This window comes from Anomaloglossus baeobatrachus, chromosome 2, assembly GCF_048569485.1.
Source record: "Anomaloglossus baeobatrachus isolate aAnoBae1 chromosome 2, aAnoBae1.hap1, whole genome shotgun sequence".
In the NCBI taxonomy this organism is placed as follows: Eukaryota; Metazoa; Chordata; class Amphibia; order Anura; family Aromobatidae; genus Anomaloglossus; species Anomaloglossus baeobatrachus.
This window is the reverse complement of record NC_134354.1, coordinates 190,031,785-190,050,793: the sequence shown is the minus strand read 5'-3', so window position 1 is coordinate 190,050,793 and position 19,009 is coordinate 190,031,785. Positions and strand designations below refer to the sequence as shown.

At 44.3% G+C, this 19,009-nt stretch overlaps 1 protein-coding gene and 1 long non-coding RNA gene across 2 annotated transcripts in view; one reads left to right on the top strand and one right to left on the bottom strand.

Moving 5' to 3' along the window:
- The window catches only part of DPT (dermatopontin), a 63,819-nt gene extending 59,694 nt beyond the window's left edge, over window positions 1–4,125 (bottom strand). Inside the window, exon 1 of the mRNA XM_075335555.1 lies at window positions 3,806–4,125. Within this exon, the coding sequence (XP_075191670.1) occupies window positions 3,806–4,101 (296 nt within the window). The 5' untranslated portion in view covers window positions 4,102–4,125. The remainder of the gene's footprint in view (window positions 1–3,805) is intronic.
- The window catches only part of LOC142291204 (uncharacterized), a 52,574-nt gene extending 33,823 nt beyond the window's left edge, over window positions 1–18,751 (top strand). The window contains exons 2-3 of the long non-coding RNA XR_012750446.1: window positions 16,633–17,017; window positions 18,348–18,751. This is a non-coding gene — a long non-coding RNA (uncharacterized LOC142291204). The remainder of the gene's footprint in view (window positions 1–16,632; window positions 17,018–18,347) is intronic.
- Window positions 18,752–19,009: the final 258 nt, after the last annotated feature.

The following is a 19,009-nucleotide window of genomic DNA, read 5'->3' as shown; positions in this document are numbered from 1 at the left end:
CACTGCGGCAGATGATGCTACCTCTGACTGCGGAGACTCTGCTCCTGAGACAGCCTCCCATGTTCCCCTCTCCCCCTGCCGTGCAGTGTCCCCGCTGCCCCCCTTCCCTGTCCCTTAGGCCACCTCCCAGGGGTACTCCGAAGGCCCTCCCCCGGGCATTATAAGCAGCGCCCGGAATCCATCCTCCCTCTTATCATACTGCCCTCAGGGTGAGCATCTCCCGCCCTCCCTCCCCTAGGAAGGTTTGATAGAAGATCTGGGCCTTAATCTCTTTAAGGCGGATTTGTGCCTATGTGTGTACGAGATCTTAAGTCGCAGCTGGTGGAAGAGGGATTTGGTGAGAGCCAACCTGCCATGGACGGCCATAGGCAGGAAACTTCTCCACAGCAACAAGAGCAACACATCAGCTTCTAAAGAAACTGGCTCCTTCAAAGTGCACAGCATAGATTAAGCTATAGCTGGCATAGGGAGGAGTGAAGAGCAGATATTTATATTATTTATTATTATTATTTATTATTATAGCGCCATTTATTCCATGGCGCTTTACAAGTGAAAGAGGGTATACGTACAACAATCATTAACAGTACAAAACAGACTGGTATAGAAGGAGAGAGGACCCTGCCCGCGAGGGCTCACAGTCTACAGGGAATGGGTGATGGTACAATAGGTGAGGACAGATTTATAGCAGAAAGGAATAGCTGGAGCTGAGATTACAACTACCTGTTAGAATTTCAGCAGGATAAAAAAGAACATTAACTCTTTCAGCACTGGATGGACTTATATAAGCTCCAATTCAGGTTAAGCGAGTGGGCACTAAAAATGATCTGTGATCAACAATATGCTGTGACCTAATTATCCCAGATCCCCCTGAGATCACATCAGGCCATGACACACTTGTGACTATGCATAGAAGTCTTTGAAATTTTGGATGCATATTTGCAGCATGAATTACAATACACCTGATGTAAAAGCAGTACTGCATGGCAATTTGCATGCAGACTCCAAGCTATTTTTTTTATCCCATTAGTGTATGAGATTTGGTAAAATCTTTCTCGCTTCCCTGGTACTGTTTTACACTGCTGATTTTTTCCCGCCCCTCCGACCACAATTAAAATGACATAACCTATAGGTCATGGGGAGCATGACCTTTATGCTAATTGTTTACTTGTTGTTCATTGTCGTGGACACATTGGAAGCAACCAGTACAAGAGAAGAGTGGTAAACCGATCAGATGTAGGCCGTGTTCCTATAAACGTTGCTACTATGGGACTAGGCAAGTCCAAAATAGTGAATGTTAAATAATTCCAGACAGCACAAAAAAATTGTTACTATTATTTGTCAAGAAAATGTGATATAATATTAAGCAAAAATTATTCTATTATTATTTGCAGTCAAGTCAGTTTTAACAACCAGTGAGACAGTTGTTGGCATCTGACAAATATAAATAATTTTGGTAATAATTGACCTAAAACGGGAAAGGTTTATTCTGATTTAATGTCCGATCATGAGAAACATGGATATGTGTCTTTTTAGATAGTGTATGTAAGCTTCTTCTTTCAACTGTATAGACACAGAGTTCTGCTACATGCGCACTGCATGCATATATAGATACACACAGCTCTGCTTCAGACACATTTACTTATACACAGACACCATGTATGATCACATCAGTGCAGTTCCTGATTGGTACAGAACATGAGAGAAGCCACTGGGACCTGTACCAAGGCTGCAGCAGTTGAGCAGCTGCAGGACCTTCCAATTCACATTTCCAGTCATGTCATCAGGCACATGATCAGTCACATGACCTGAAAGGTCCTGAAATTCCTAGTGCAGAAGGTCCTTCAGCTGCACGGCTCCTACAGCCTCCAGTCTGGTAAGCTTCTTCTCCTGCACTGCACCAATCACATAGATCAGAGAAGAGCAGGAGGGAGAGGGCAGCTCTCTGTGAGTGGCCTGGCCCCCCTCTTTGCTTTTGTTCTCCGGGCCCCATATACCAGTAAGGGCAGTCATGCTGATAGCAGCCTTGCATATACGGCGGATATTGTAAAGGGCTTAATGACCTATCCTGAGAATAGGTCAGCAATATCAAAGTAGCTGACAACCAATTTAACGTTATACTAAATTCATAAGACAATAAAAGTAAAACTAAGAACATTTTAAATTTAAGCATGAACTTCTAGTACCGCTTATGAAGTCCATTTGTCATCTTGGTCTGTTTGGTAGGGTCCCGGCGTTATCTTAATCAGTCTGGTGAGGCTTCAGTGAAAAAAATAGTTTAAAAAGTCCCGATTTAAAGTATAAGCAGTGCAAAATGCAAGATATATGTTTTGGCAACATTTCCCCCTTAAATAATAATAATTTTTATTTCTATAGCACCAACATATTCCGCAGTGCTTTACAATTCAATAAAAGTATATACGGTATATTGGATACAACATATACTATATGTAACACATTTTTTACAACATGGCTTAGTTACACCAAATAAATAATGGAGTCATCAAGTAATGCTCAAATACCGGTTGTACTCAAGGAAAAGTGAATACTATACAGTTCCATCCAGTCCTCTCTGATTGTAGTGGTCTACTTTCCCTTTTCTTCTCTATTCATGACAAGCACACTATTTCTTCTAGCCACGAGTCATTCATTTCCCCATGCTGCTGCTATAAGAAGGCTTCTCTGATGCCCTTTACAGTGTTATAGCGCCCCCCATCTGGGCAGCCAACAGTCCAGAAATTCCAGGACAGTCCAAAAAAAATAGGGCACTTTTTTGCCTTGTCCTTAAAAATTGTAAGGTGTCCACATTTTTTTTTTAACCTGAAGGAACTTATATGGATTATTTTGACTGTAATTATCATAATTTACAGTTTTTAGTGAATGCAGCTGATGTTTTCATATCAGAATTCTGAGCTGTAGATATGGATCGCCTATAGCCATAATGATTTATTATAGTTTTCCAATGTGTCCGTGAAAAATATAGTTTGTCCGTGACTTTTTCCAGAAAAAAATAAAATGTCAAGTTGGCAACCCTGCCCCCCATTATGCCCCCACACAGTAGTAATAATGCATTGCTAGGAAGGTTTTGGGATTAGAATACAGACTATGGTGGAGAAGAACAGCAGGCCCTTCTGTCCTTGGCGGAGATATACTGGACCATAATAGGAGGTCCATTTTAACCCTACAATGCATACCTTGGGCCTCGCAGGCCTGCTAAGTTACATGTTTTCTATGGTTGATTTCTATGGTTGCGCGTTTTAGGGTTAAAGATTTATATGGAGCTTGCTCTCTTCTGTGACTGTATAGCTGAGCGAGGCACAATTAAGCATATATCATTTGTATATGTTGTTAATATCACGTTGTAAGTCACAAACATCTATTTAAATTATTGGATTTATCAGTGTTAATCTAAAATGTTATGTATTCTGTACTATAAAACCTCTGTAAGAATCCTGAGCATAGTATGTAAATCATCTTGCCCATTTCTTAATATCTAACTAATATGGACAAAAGAAATACTTTCAAATTCCACCATAAAACATGGATTATTGTTATTGTAGATAGGCTACACTGCTTAATTGTGTGTTTTGGTGATGATATGCCATTTGCTCCATGCTCTATAGTGTAAATGTGTGTTTTTTTTCTGCGGTTTTGTATTTGTTTTTTTTTATATATATACCTATTAATGACTACCTTCTTACTGGATGGACAATGAAAGCAGATTTCTCGTTACCATTAAGTTTGCCCCTAAATGTAATAAACCCTACAAAATAAATCCTAGAATATGTACCGTATGATGATTCCTTACCATTCCAGTCCAGCTCTGTTGATGTCTTCCCACCAACATTCTGTAGCTTCTCCAAGTTCATGAGCTGTTGGCATACATCCGTAATTCCATCTTCTGTCTGAGCCTTCTTTTTTGCTGAATGTGCTTCTTATGGCAACCACTACTTGTCCAGGTGGACACTGGAAATTAAATCCTTGCCTAAAAAGATTAACCCATTGGTCGCTATTTCCGTAATCGTGTTGGGGGTAATAATAATCATATTGTGCCCAGGTTGAGACCACTATCTGTAGCAGCACACCAAGCAGGATCCGCATCATGCTGCCTGTGATCCTGGAACAGACTATGGGACTCGCTTTCTGATCTTGCTCTTTTTTATACAAAAGAACATTTGGTTTCCAGATGTTTGGTGTCTTGAGCCAAGTGCAGTATGTCATAGCTTAACAGAGGGAAAAAATGTAAGCGAACTCTAAATGGATGTTAGGTTTTTAAGGTGGAAAGTTGAAACATATATTTATATATATAGTCAAATAGTTTTATAATTCACAAACGTGAAGAGATTCTGACTATATTGGCCAAAATCTTTGGTTAGCATCAAAACTAGGAATATTGTTTTAGAAGAATAAAAATCATCTCTTTTCATATCTAGCTCTCACTGGTGCATATTTTCTAATAGTGTATCTGTAATCCCTTTAGTTCCTACTGATATTCTGATATACTGATAGAAAGAACCCAAACAGATGACACAAATTATTTTATAGAACTTTTTCCCTCAACTTTGGTTGGGTGTCAGCTAGGGCTGAGCGGATCCGGATTGTAAAAGTCCGGATCCATGCGGTTTCAACGATATTTGGGTGCCAGACCAGGACCCGGGATTCCGGGTGCATGATCCGGATTTGGCAATTCAAGTAAAAATAAACAAAAGAAGAAATAAGTGAGAGGTTCATACTTACCGAGACTCAGTGTCATGGCTGCACACTGCTTCCAGGTCGCGCATTCACTTCCTGTACTGTCCATCGCATACACACAGCTTTCCGTGTTGTCCCCACCCACTGGCTGTCCTCTCGTCTGTGATTGGTTACAGGCTGACGCGCCCCCAGCCTGTGACTGCTGCAGTCATAGCTCATAGCGGCTCAGAAATAGGCTACACTCAGAGCTGGCAGTCTTCTCTATGGCTGCTCACTCTGAGATGTAGCAGAGCTGGATGTTTCGTCATGAGACCTCGTGTGGATTACGTCAGAGCTAGAGGGCTGTGTTTGGGCTTAATAAACAGGTGAAGGAGGGTGTGTTTCGTACTTTATTCCAAATAAAGGATTTTTCTCTGTGTCTTTGCTTATTTACATTCACTTACAGGTTTGTGTGATGCAGGTATCTCATAGACACCTGTGCCATCACAAACCTAGGGCTTAGTAGCAGCTGTGCGCTGCTATTAACCCCTTATTACGCCAATTGCCACCACACTAAGGCAATGGGAAGGGCTGGTATCGCACCGGGATTGTCACATCTAATAGATGCAGCAATACCGGGTGGCTGCGGGCTGAGAATATACCAGCCCCCAGCTGGCGTTATCATGGCTGGGGATGAAAATTGGGGGGGACCGCACATCCGTTCTTTTTTAATTATTTATTTAAATAATAAAAAAAAAAGCCGCATGCAGTTTTTTTTAGGTTGCAGTCACACTTGCGAGGGACTCCCGCGAGTCTGACATCGCAGCACAGCCGCGCACACTTCTGACAGGTGCATGCATGTGTTTCTAGGTACATACACGCTCATGCTCAGACAGCAGCAGGCTGTGCCAGGTGATGTCATGGCAGACCCACACAAGTCTGACATTGCAGCACAGCTGCGCACTTCTGACAGGAGCGTGCATGCATTTCTAGGTACATGCACGCTCATGTTCAGACAGTGGCAGGCTGTGCCGGGTGATGTCATGGCAGACCCGAAAGAGTCTGAGAGCGCATCACCGGCACAGCCACACACTTCTGACAGGACTAGCGTGCATGTGTTTTTAGGTACATGTACGCTCATGTTCAGACAGTGGCAGGCTGTGCCAGGTGATGTCATGTCAGAATCCACACGAGTCTGACATCAGCGGCACAGCTGTACACTTCTGACAGGAGCGTGCAATGTGTTTCTGTTTACATGCACACTCACCATACTGACCTGCAGACACTTGCACTACTTTCCCTGCCCACTGGCCGTCCTCTAGTCTGTGATTGGTTGCAACCTGTGACAGTCTCTGCTGCAGTCATCGCTCATCGTGGCTCCGTAATAAGCTACACTTGTAGCTGCAGTCTTGTCTATGGCTGCTAGCTGTGAGATGTAGCAGAGCTGGATGTGTCATCGTGGGACCTCGTGTGGATTACGCCGTAGCTGCAGGGTGTTGGGGGTTAATAACGTGATGAAGGAGGGTGCGTTTTGTTCTTTATTCCAAATAAAGGATTTTTCTCTGTGTGTGTGATTATTTACATTCACTTACAGGTTTGTGATGCAGGTATCTGATAGACGCCTGTGCCATTACAACCTAAGGCTTAGTAGCAGCTGTGCGCTGCTATTAACCCCTTATTACCACAATTGCCATTTGCCGCATCAGGCCAACGGGAAGGGTTGGTAATGCAGTGGGATTGTCACATCTAATACATGCGGCAATACCGGGCGACTGTGGGCTGAGACTACCAGCCTCCAGCCGGTGTTATTATTCTGGGGATCAAAATTAGGGAGGACCGCACATCGTTTTTTTTAATTATTAAATTAAAAAAAAAAAAGTCGGAGTCACACTTGCAAGGGATACACTGCTTTCTCCACACACCGGCCATCCTGGCGCCTGTGATTGGTTGCATTCAGCTGACACGCTGACACTCAGGGTGGGGGCGCATCTAACTGCAACCAATTACACGCGCCGGTCAATGGGCAAAATAGTGAATATTGAATTGTCGGCTCCAGAAGAGAATAGCGTGACCCGGAAGGAGTTTGCCACCATGACAGCGCCTCTGTGAGTATGCTGGACTCGCTCACATACCCCTATCCCCTCCACAAACATTTTTAATCTCCGGATTCCGGTCCCCATTGTCTTATATGGGCACCGGATTTCGGAGCGGATCGGACACTTTTTAAAATCTGTCAGTGATCCACCGGTCCCGGTTTTTGGCGGGTTCGATCAACTCTAGTGTCAGCTCTTTGGTGGCATCAGGGAAAGGGCTTCTCTGAGGCTTCATTCTTTGCAGAATGTTACCAGGATCATACAAGACAGCAGAAGCAAGAAGACTGGAGAGTTAAGCTTTTTGTACATGGAAATTAGCTTCTTGCTCAGCAAATAGCTTCTCCTTCTGAATTCCCTGTAGAAAACCCTTTAGTTCCTACTGATATTCCGAGAAAGAATCCAAACAGATGACACAAAGTATGTTATAGAACTTTTTTCCCTCAACTTTCGTTGGATCTTAGCACTGGTGGCATCAGGAAAAGGGCTTCTCTGAGGCTTAATTCTTCGCAGAATGTTACCAGGAACATACAGGACAGCAGAAGCAAGAGAAGATGTTAAGTTTCTTTTACATGGAAATTAGCTTCTTGCTCAGCAAATAACTTCTGCCTCTGAATTCCCTTTAGAAATCCCTTCAGTTCCTACTGATATACCGAGAAAGAATCTGAGCAAGGTCTTTTATAGAACTTTTTTCCCTCAGATTTGGTTGGATCTCAGCACTCTGGTGGCACCAGGAAAAGGGCTTCTCTGAGGCTTAATTCTTTGGATAGTGTTACCAGGATCATACAAGACAGCAGAAGCAAGAGAAGACGTGGAGAGTTCTGAATTCACCATACACTGAACTAAGTGGGAGTGCATATATTTTCAGTGGAGACAGGTGAATAAGTAGATACCGGACACCTCTGCCAATGATTTATCTACAAGAACAAATGATAGGACATGTTGAAATCCAATGTCCAACCTTTCTTTTCCCTGATATTGGCCATTGGTTGACTGTTGAGACATATATTCACAATTGGATGATCCTGCTGATTTCAGTGGGTTCAGCATAATTAAAGGTTGCGAATCTTTATCTTTGTACTTGAAAGTGTCTACATGTATATTAACCTCACCTGCTGCCCACCTGTTACCTCCTCTTCTTGGTGTCCCATTCCTCCTGCTGAAGCAGCAGAGGTGGTGTGGATACCAACATGTCTTCTTACCACTTCATCCCATTGGCTATAAATAGTCACAAGGAGTCTCCTTACCCCAAACATACACCCCTGAAGAAGCATGGTGAAATGCGAGTTGGGTCTGTTTCTTTCACATGCAGCTTCTCCTTAATATGTATATACCCCATGACTTTAGGTATTTGAATGTCAACTCAAATTGGGTCTGCCATTGGGTTAGCGTTAAGGTTTTCAGCGTGTGTATATAGTGGTCACTGCTTGCTTTGACATGGGGAGTGCAGTGATAAGTCTAAACCACGCCTCCCCTGTCCTTCCCATCTCACAGGAAAGGTAGGGAAGCAGTGGCTTAGACTTATCTCTGCACTGGCCGTGACGTTTTGGGGGCCATCTTGGAAGCAGAAGGAAATTAATATTTTTCTGAGCAAAGGAGGCAACAGGAGGCCCATGATGCATCTCAATTATGGTGACTATATATAAGAAATGTATAGTCACTTTTAAGTCATGGGGTGGGGCATCACTTTAATTCACAGGAGAATAGTATACCGTTCAAGAATGGCCAAAAGACCAAAAATGTGGAGGTCATCACGTGTAAATCTGTAAATGAAATAAACAGGAAGAAACCACTCCAACAAGAGAATTAATGGAAATGTATTGCACAATACAAACTATACACAATATTAAAAAGATCTCTTAGACCTTATGAGATTTGTGTATTTACTTTGAAAATCCATGTTAGAATAGTTATGTCAACTTTTTTTTACAGTTTTCCTGACAAACAATGAAAGGAGTATTTTAAGAGTCTCATATGTGATCTGAAAACTTGCCAGAAGCAGCAGAGGTGGTGTGGATACCAACATGTCTTCTTACCACTTCATCCCATTGGCTATAAATAGTCACAAGGAGTCTCCTTACCCCAAACATACACCCCTGAAGAAGCATGGTGAAATGCAAGTCGGGTCTGTTTCTTTCACATGCAGCTTCTCCTTAATATGTATATACCCCATGACTTTAGGCATTTGAATGTCAACTCAAATTGGGTCTGCCATTGGGTTAGCGTTAAGGTTTTCAGCATGTGTATATAGGCAAAAAGACCCTAAATCAAAAGATGTATCACTTAGTTTACTGACTGTAGTGTTTTGACACATTTAGAGTTTTTAGATTTAGTATGTAGCAGAGCACAGAAAGCTGTCCCCACCCACACCAGATTCTCGGTATACAATGTGCATAGTAAATGTAGTAAATGAGGTGCTAATCACAGCATGGGCGTGCTGAACTAGCTGACCTCTAGCTGACCCAGTCCAGCAATCATAATCTCCTGAAGTTAAAACAAACATTGCAGGTAAACTACACACAATGTAAAAAGAGATGCATAGCTTAAATCTATGTGTTAATCCCTACAGTATGCTGTCTACAGATAGCAAAGCAAAAAAAAAAAACAACCTGCTGACAGACTCCCTTTACGAGAGCCCATGAGTGTAGTGTTAAGCTAAACTCAATGCCTACCTAGCCTGATTGACAAGACCTTCAATATCTGTCCACCATGCTGCTGCTAAAATCACCCACTGGTCAGTACACACTGTCAGTCTGTCTGTTAGTCACACTTGGGGGTAAGGTGGAGCAGAGCTGAGAATGAAACTTAAGCCAGGTTCATTAGCGTACATCATCCAATGTGATATGCTCGATTCAATCTGTGCTACCAGTGTGAGACGACTGTCATGCGAGAATCGGAGCACATGTGATAAGAAGTAGGAGAGATTATTCTCTTCATCTTCTGCATTGCCTGTGTTGGCGTATATCGTAGGGACGGACATATCATTGGTGCAACCTGTGCAGCCACACAGGGGCCCAAGAGGTTGGGGGGCCCATATCAACTTCCAAAACAGGTGGAATTGTGAATTTTGATGAGTTGTTGGACTAAAAAGGGCCCATATGCTGTCCTTGTCCAGGGGCCGTCTACCATCTGTGTCTGCCAGTGGTATAACAAGCTGTACTCAAATGAAATCTGAGTGCAGCACAATGTTTTACATGCACCCATAGACTTGCATGGGTGTGAGTGATCTGAGATACGCTGCCAAATGCAGAATGCCGCTCTTTTTTTTCTCATGCCGATGCTGATTTGGCATGAGAGAACAAATTGGAGATCTGCTCTGCTTCATTGAATAACATTGGTCCGAGTGCAATGCAATATTTTCTCACATTGCATCCCTATATACTATAAATATAAATACACACAGCATATATATATATATATGGTATATATATATATATATAACAGTAATAACTGCACCTTTTGCACTACATTGATTGCTTCTTTATGACTTGTAAAATGAAATGAAAAATGTTTTATTCCTTTGAATTAAGCTGAGCTGCAGTACCTGATACATCCTATGTACAGGTGTGGTGCTGTGTACTAAAAAGCCAGTTGAAGTACGTATGTATGTGTGCAGTGATTTTATTTGACGTAAGGTGATACAGAAGATGCTTTTCTGCAGTGGTGAAGTGCTGCCTTTTCATGGCTTATTGCTGATGTGGCACTAATTGAAGCTAGAGACCTGTCTGTTTTCCATTATTATCACTATTCACAGCTGTTGTACAGTTAGGTGCACATCACACATGTGAGAGAAAAGACCCTCAGGAGGGCGTGGGGTAGTAATTCTATTATTTAATACTAATTTCCCATCACAAAAAAATACACTTTTTTTTTTACAATCTCATCACTGTATATTCATGGTTTAAAACTTATATATATGGAGTAAGCTGTTGCTATGTATGCACTGGGTCTGCAACTGTAAGGCTAATTTCACACATCAGTTTTTTTCCATCAGGCACAATCCAGAAAAAAACGGGTAAAACGGATCCGGCACCGGATCCGTTTTATCCCCATTGATTTGTATTAGCGCCGGATTGTGCCTGATGGCCTTGCGTTGCATCCGGCTTTTGCCGGATCCGTCATAATTGCTTAAAGCGGCGGCCGGAGGGAACGTATCTTGTAACGTTTTTTTGTCCGGCAAAAAAACGCACCGCGCCGAATCCGGCGCAATACGGCGTGTTTTACAATGGAAGCCTATGGACACCGGATCCGGCGTAATGCGGTAAAAAACGGATGTGGCCGCTGGATCCGTTTTTGTAAACTGAGCATGCTCCAATGTATTTAAAAAAACGGATCCAGCAAAAAAAAAAACGGATGAAAAGGACGCAAAAACGGATCCTTTTTTTGACGGATCAGGTATATTGGAACCGTCAAATAAAAGAATCAGGCACATCAGTTTTTGCATATTCTGCGCCGGATCCGTTGCATCAGGCACACGCCGGATTGTGCCTGATGCCAAAAAACTGATGTGTGAAATTAGCTTAAGTATAAAACAGAACATATACAATGATCGAAGTATGGAAAATTTCGTATTTTGTTGCATAATGGAAAATTAGTAACACATCCCGCATTGACTCTATGTTTGTCATATTTCCATTTTTCCATATAAAATGTATACTAATAAAAATATAAATACCCCATTAAATGTTTACTTATTGGGAAAGAGGGGAGAATATAGTCTCAGGACTCCAATAGACGGGAGGCCTGTGACTCTTTACTTCCTGCCATTCGCAGCTCTTCTTTTGATTAGAAAAAAAAGGAAAAGTCCAGCACCAGAATTTACCATAAAAGATCTGTCTGCTTTATTGAGAAATCACATTCATGATAAAATAAAAAATGTCCCATGATATGGACCTAATAAGGCCCCCACCTTATGCGTTTTGGGGATGACTCCTAATCACAGGCATACAGTGCCTACAAGTAGTATTCAACCCCCTGCAGATTTAGCAGGTTTGATAAGATGCAAATAAGTTAGAGTCTGCAAACTTCAAACAAGAGCAGGATTTATTAACAGATGCATAAATCTTACAAACCAACAAGGTATGTTGCTCAGTTAAATTTTAATAAATTTTCAACATAAAAGTGTGGGTCAATTATTATTCAACCCCTAGGTTTAATATTTTGTGGAATAACCCTTGTTTGCAATTACAGCTAATAATTGTCTTTTATAAGACCTGATCAGGCCGGCACAGGTCTCTGGAGTTATCTTGGCCCACTCCTCCATTTCAATCTTCTCCAAGTTATCTAGGTTCTTTGGGTGTCTCATGTGGACTTTAATCTTGAGCTCCTTCCACAAGTTTTCAATTGGGTTAAGGTCAGGAGACTGACTAGGCCACTGCAACACCTTGATTTTTTTTCCCTCTTGAACCAGGCCTTGGTTTTCTTGGCTGTGTGCTTTGGGTCGTTGTCTTGTTGGAAGATGAAATGACGACCCATCTTAAGATCCTTGATGGAGGAGCGGAGGTTCTTGGCCAAAATCTCCAGGTAGGCCGTGCTATCCATCTTCCCATGGATGCGGACCAGATGGCCAGGCTCCTTGGCTGAGAAACAGACTCACAGCATGATGCTGCCACCACCATGCTTGACTGTAGGGATGGTATTCTTGGGGTCGTATGCAGTGCCATCCAGTCTCCAAACGTCACGTGTGTGGTTGGCACCAAAGATCTCGATCTTGGTCTCATCAGACCAGAGAACCTTGAACCAGTCTGTCTCAGAGTCCTCCAAGTGATCATGAGCAAACTGTAGAAAGGTACCTTACGGGCTCGTCTGGAACAGAGACTATTGCGGTGGAGTACGTTACTTATGGTATTGACTGAAACCAATGTCCCCACTGCCATGAGATCTTCCCGGAGCTCCTTCCTTGTTGTCCTTGGGTTAGCCTTGACTCTTTGACAAGCCTGGCCTCAGCACAGGTGGAAACTTTCAAAGGCTGTCCAGGCCGTGGAAGGCTAACAGTAGTTCCATAAGCCTTCCACTTCCGGATGATGCTCCCAACAGTGGAGACAGGTAGGCCCAACTCCTTGGAAAGGGTTTTGTACCCCTTGCCAGCCTTGTGACCCTCCACGATCTTGTCTCTGATGGCCTTGGAAGCTCCTTTGTCTTTCCCATGTTGACCAAGTATGAGTGCTGTTCACAAGTTTGGGGAGGGTCTTAATTAGTCAGAAAAGGCTGGAAAAAGAGATAATTAATCCAAACATGTGAAGCTCATTGTTCTTTGTGCCTGAAATACTTCTTAATACTTTAGGGGAACCAAACAGAATTCTGGTGGTTTGAGGGGTTGAATAATAAATGACCCTCTGAATAAACTTTTCACAATTTAAAAAAAAAAAAAAAAAAAAGAAATAACATTCTTTTTTGCTGCAGTGCATTTCACACTTCCAGGCTGATCTACAGTCCAAATGTCACAATGCCAAGTTAATTCCGAATGTGTAAATCTGCTAAATCTGCAGGGGGTTGAATACTACTTGTAGGCACTGTATATAGATGAATAAAAACAAATCCATGCATAAAACCAGCCTAATACAAAACACACCTGAATGTGATAATTAACAACATTTCAAACATTAACCCTTTTGGAAACACACCCCACTACCTAATTCTATAAAGTCGCACTATTTGTTTACCTAGGTTATTGATTATCACATTCATAAATTTAGAAGTGATAAGCGGGCTTTACACACTACGATATCGTTAATGAATTATCGTCAGGGTCACATTGTTTGTGACGCACACCCAGCGTCATTAATGAGATTATCGCAGCGTGTAACACTTAAGAGCGATCTTAAACGATCGCAAAAGAGGGCAAAATCGTTTTCGTGGAGAGATTGTCCTGAAGCAAAATATAGTTTTCAGGATGTTAGCGATGTTGTTCCTCGTTCCTACGGCAGCACAGATCGCTGTGTATGACACCGCAGGAGCGAGTACATCTCCTTACCTGCCTCCATCGGCAATGCGGAAGGAAGGAGGTGGGTGGGATGTTTACGTCCCGCTCATCTCCGCCCCTCCACTTCTCTTGGACGCCTGCCATGTGACTTTGCTGTGACGCCGCATGACCCACCCCCTTAGAAAGGAGGCGGATCGCCGGTCAGAGCGATGTCGCAGGGCAGGTAAGTCCGTGTGACGGGGGCAAGCGAGGTTGAGCGACACGGGCAGCGGTATGCCTGTGTCGCACAACCGACGGGGGCGGGTACGATTGCTTGCGATCTCACTAGCAAAATCGCAGCGTGTGAAGCCCGCTATAGTCTTTTAATAAGACATCCAAAAATTATCCATTTAATTTGTGACACAAAACAGGTGAGCTATACTGTTTTAAATGGGAACAAAAAACTGGGCTTTCAAATGGAAGTTAAAAAAATACCCCTTTTGGGGTCCACAACTGGATTGCTAATCCCAAAATGATTAGGTAATTACAAAATCTTTTTATCAAGCTGTTAAAAATGTACCCCAAACACAGCTGGTAGCCAGGAGGTGTGTGGCTGGTGTGGATTTGTTGTGGCTGTTCCATGGTAGAAAGTTAAAAAGGGGCAGGAAAGGACATGCTTGGAAGTCTAGGGCCAACAACAGCAGCTTGGCAGCAGAAGTACTAGAGGATAGAAAACACAATGGACAGGGAGTAGATGACAGGTAAAGTGTGGTCCAATAGCACTGGCAGCAACAGAACGGTGTAGACAACAGTCAATGGACAGGCAGACAGATGGATGGTATGGCAGATTTCAAAAGTTACATCAGACATCGGTGAATGAAAGGCTGCACTGATCAATGCTGATTCATTGACAAATTTTCGGTATTCCATTCTTGTGGCAGATAATCTTGTCTGCTTTGGTGTGACAAATCCACTGGCCACGCTGAATATCCTCAACAAGACACTGGAGGCTGGACACAACAATATACCATAGCAAGCTGGGTCAGGTCTTGCCACTGGTCCAATTTGTTGACCCAGAAATCCACGGGATTGGAGCTCATTGTATCTGCCTGAGAAAGGACATAATTTAGGCATGACTAAGCCTGGCTGCTCAGATGGTGTGCCTGTGTTTGCTGAAGTGTGCCAGAACGTTTCGGGAATTATTGCTCATGACAATTCCAAGTTCAAGTTCACATAGAGTTAGCCAGAGGGATGAGTTGCCTCTTAATGCACATTAGCAACTCCACCACCAGGTGGCTTTTCTACCCCACGATTTCAAGCTATAAACTGCTTGGCAGTGCTAAGCCTTGCTTAACAAAAAGAAGGATGGAGTGTTACATCAACGGTTTGTCTTTTGCTTGTTGGAGATAAGGTCATCATGGCAGTTGAGCAGGATTCGGAGGAATTCTAGGAGGAAACAGACAACCTGGCTTTGGAAACAGACATAGCTCCCAGTAACTGAAATCACTGACATACGCAGACCCATTCTAATGAATGGGTCTGCTCACACGTCAGTGATTTTTCACTGCACGTGTCTCCGTGCGGCGTACCCGCGTGTGCGTGATTGCTGCACGGAGACATGTCCATTTTTTTCTGGCATCACTGATGTTCCACAGACCACGCAGTGGTGTGGTCCGTGAAACACGTGCCAGAAAAAAACGTGCTTTTAAAATAATAAACATTTTAACTCACCCGGCGTCCAGCGATGTCCTCTGCAGCCCGTCCTCCCTGCTCCTTCTAAGCCGGCTGATTACTGTCGCGCATATTCATTATGCGCGACACAGCCGACCCGGAAGCAGCTCCTGCAGGGGTCACCGCCGGCCGGATGCTGCGTCGCGGGAGGATTCAGCACCACGGACAGCGGGAGCGGGCGCAGGTGAGTGAATCTCTAAGTGCAATCACGGGCCACGAAGAACGGAGCCCGGATTGCACTTAGACAACCCACGTGTGCCATAATTTTCGGCACACGCAGGGACATGTGCGTGTTTTACACGCCAGTAAAAAACGTCTGTGTTTTTCACTGACATGTGAAACGGGCCTTAATTGTTGTTCTAGGTATATAAAGTGTAATGCACATTGGAGTTCAATGACAAGTTCAGAGAGTGGCATACATTCTCCTACTCATTCGGAGGAGCAGGCATACTGTAAGTATGACGTATTGTAAAGGACGGTGACAATGATGATGGTGGTGATATCATCAAACACATTATATCTAAAGCCTGCTTTACACGTTGCAATTTCTCATACGATATCGTATGCGATTTGCAATGCCCCCATCGTATGTGTGGTATGTTCAATTTGTTGAACGTGCCACACAAACGATTAACCCCCGTCACACGTACTTACCCGTCCATACGACCTCGATGTGGGCGGCGAATGTCCACTTCCTGGAGTGAGAGGGACGTTCGGCGTCACATTGACGTCATGTGGCAGCCGACCAATAGAAGCGGAGGGGCGGATATGAGCGCCCCTCCGCATTGTCGGCGGGAGCCGCGGGATGCAGGTAAGATCTGTTCAATGTTCCCAGGGTGTCACACACTGCGATGTGTGCTGCCTCGGGAACATTGAACAACCTGACGTGCAAGTCATCAGGATTCAACGACGTGTATGCGATGAACGTTTTAACGTTCAATCGCAATCGCACGTACCTGTCACACACTACAATGTACCTTACAATGCCGGATGTGCGTCATTTACGTCGTGACCCCGCCGACACATCGTAAGATATATTGTAGCGTGTAAAGCGGGCTTTAGGGTATGACTTAGCTCATGGAAAGACAAGCGCGCCGAGAAGGTAGAGGAAGATGACTTGAGCTTTGATGGCCAGCTTGACTTTGCCAAATGAATAGATGATATTGCTTCATATGCTGATGGAGAGCCATAGTTCCTAGTCTATATGAGCAGTGACTTGATTGAGATTTTTCCCTTTTGCAGAGCCTGCAGAGTGCTAAAGAATCATCTTGTGGCAATATTCAAGACAATTGCGACAAACGAGAAGCCTCCATGTATGACTCGCCACCACCGCGACCAGACATTTCATGTGCTGTAGAGCCTCCGCCACCAACAACATGTGTGACTGTAATGAAACTGTCCCTGTGAATGATGACACTTGCAGTAGATCTCAGGCAGGAGGGACGCATCACTGAAACGAGAGTGACATGTCAATCACTGACAGGAGACAGGTGGTGTGCAGGTGTCGCGGGTGGGGAGGCGACGCTGCGCTCACCACGCTCGGGTCCGGCACTGCTGCTGCTTCGCTTGCTGTTCGGTGGCTCGAGCGGTGGGACGGATCCGGGGACTCGAGCGGCGCTCCTCACCCGTGAGTGAAAAGGGGAATGGTTTTGGGGATTTATTGTCCGTGACACCACCCACGGTTGTGGTGAGGTTGTGACACCACCGCTGCTCTGGAAGGGGATCCCGGGAGCGATGACAGGGAGCAGCTTGGATGTTGTTTTTCCCCTCCGTGGGTAGGGGGGTTGGTTGTCCCGGGGCCCGGTGAGGGAGGAATGGCAGGTGGGTTACGAGGCCTGGTGAGGTGCAGGGTCGCGGGGGCAGCGCGGTGCCGCACGGCACAGTGGTACTCACTCAGCCAATGATGAATGCAAAGTCTCCGGTAAAACAAATGGCTGGATGGACGGGTCCCACAGACGGCTGCGGTGATTCTTCTCCCGGTAGGTTGGCAGTGACTGCCTTTCCCTGCACCTGTGTTATGTTCTCGGTTCTGGTGGCTTCCCACCGGTAACCCGCTCCCCAGCTTGGATGGATGCTGAGGGAGCCCCTTTTGCCCGCAGGCTCTGGCCCTGGGAACTGTAGCCTTGGCGGTGACTGTATTTCCCTTCACAGTTTGAGCTGTTGCCTTCAATCGGGTCTTGACTGCTGGGAAACCCCGGAGGTTCCCTTCGCTAACGGATTTGACCGGTTTTATGGCGACTCCAAGCCTGGTCGGGGTCCTTAGGCCCTGCCGAATGGTGCTGGCTTCTCTTCGCTCCCCGATCCGGTACCGGCGGGCCACTGCCTGTCCCCGGTCCTTACAGTTCACGTCAATCAGCCTCTCCTGCAGACGGTCACCACCGTCTGCCAACGTTTCTGTCAAGTGCCCGGGCCACGCACCCGGACACGGTCAGTCTCCTCCACTACCACTTCACTCCTCAAACTCCAAAACTGTTCTCTCGACTCCCTTCCTTTTCCCGCCTCCAGGACTGTGTACTCCTCGGTGGGTGGGGCCAACCGCCTGGCTCCACCCCCTTGTGTGGACATCAGCCCCTGGAGGGAGGCAACAAGGATTTTTGTTTGACCTCGATGTGCCTAGCCGGGGTGTGGGGTGTGTTGTTGCAGTACCTGTGACGACCTGGCTTGTCAAGGGCGCCACACAGGCAATAGAGGATAGAGGCAGCTAACCCCGCCCACTGCACTTGCAGCTCATTTGCATAATAATTCACCATTACATTTATCTATGAAACAAACTTAGTTTTCTAAAATAAAGATATGGATGTAATCAACATTACATTGATGGCATTAATGTCAGGTATAAAAACATGATAGCAGGTTCTATTTAACTCAAAAAGTTTAAAAAGTTCTTTCGATAAGTTTTATCTCATTTATTCCATTTTTAATGATTTGTTTTTTAAAAACTTCTATTTATATTACAGAAATAAAGCAAAGCAAGAACATGAGAAAACACCACCCCATCCATCCATTCACCTAGTCTGGGAATTGAAGAAGATTTATTCAATATTTCTCACAAGAAAACAAACCTCCAATATAAATTTCTGTATGTGTAAACGGGGCATAAATACAGCAGATTTCTCCATTCACATTCTCCAATGCTTTGGATCTGACATTCACAGCATGTCACACTAGGCCACTGCGGATTCTGCCGCAGATGTTCCTCTGCACAGACCCTCTAACAAACACATATTGTCTTCTCCAATGTTTTCTCTCAAAATACACTGCTTATAATAAAACATATCATGGGACAAAGACATTAATGGGAGAAACTTTACCAAGACTGATGTTTCATTCTCCAGTTTATAACCTATAGCTCATGTAAACAAGGTGACCAAATATATTAAAGGGAATCTATCAGTAGTCATTTGCTATATAATCTAAGTAGCACAGTGTAGGGGCAGAGACCCTGATTCCAGGGATGTATCACTTATCAAGCTGTGTGCTGTAGTTTTAAAACAGAAGATATTGTTATCAGAGGACTTGGTGTCTTATGCAAGCCAGTCCTGTCCATCTGTGTAACCCTGCCCTCACCACTGATTGTCAGCTTGATGACAATGTACAGTGTTACCAGAAAGCTGCCAAT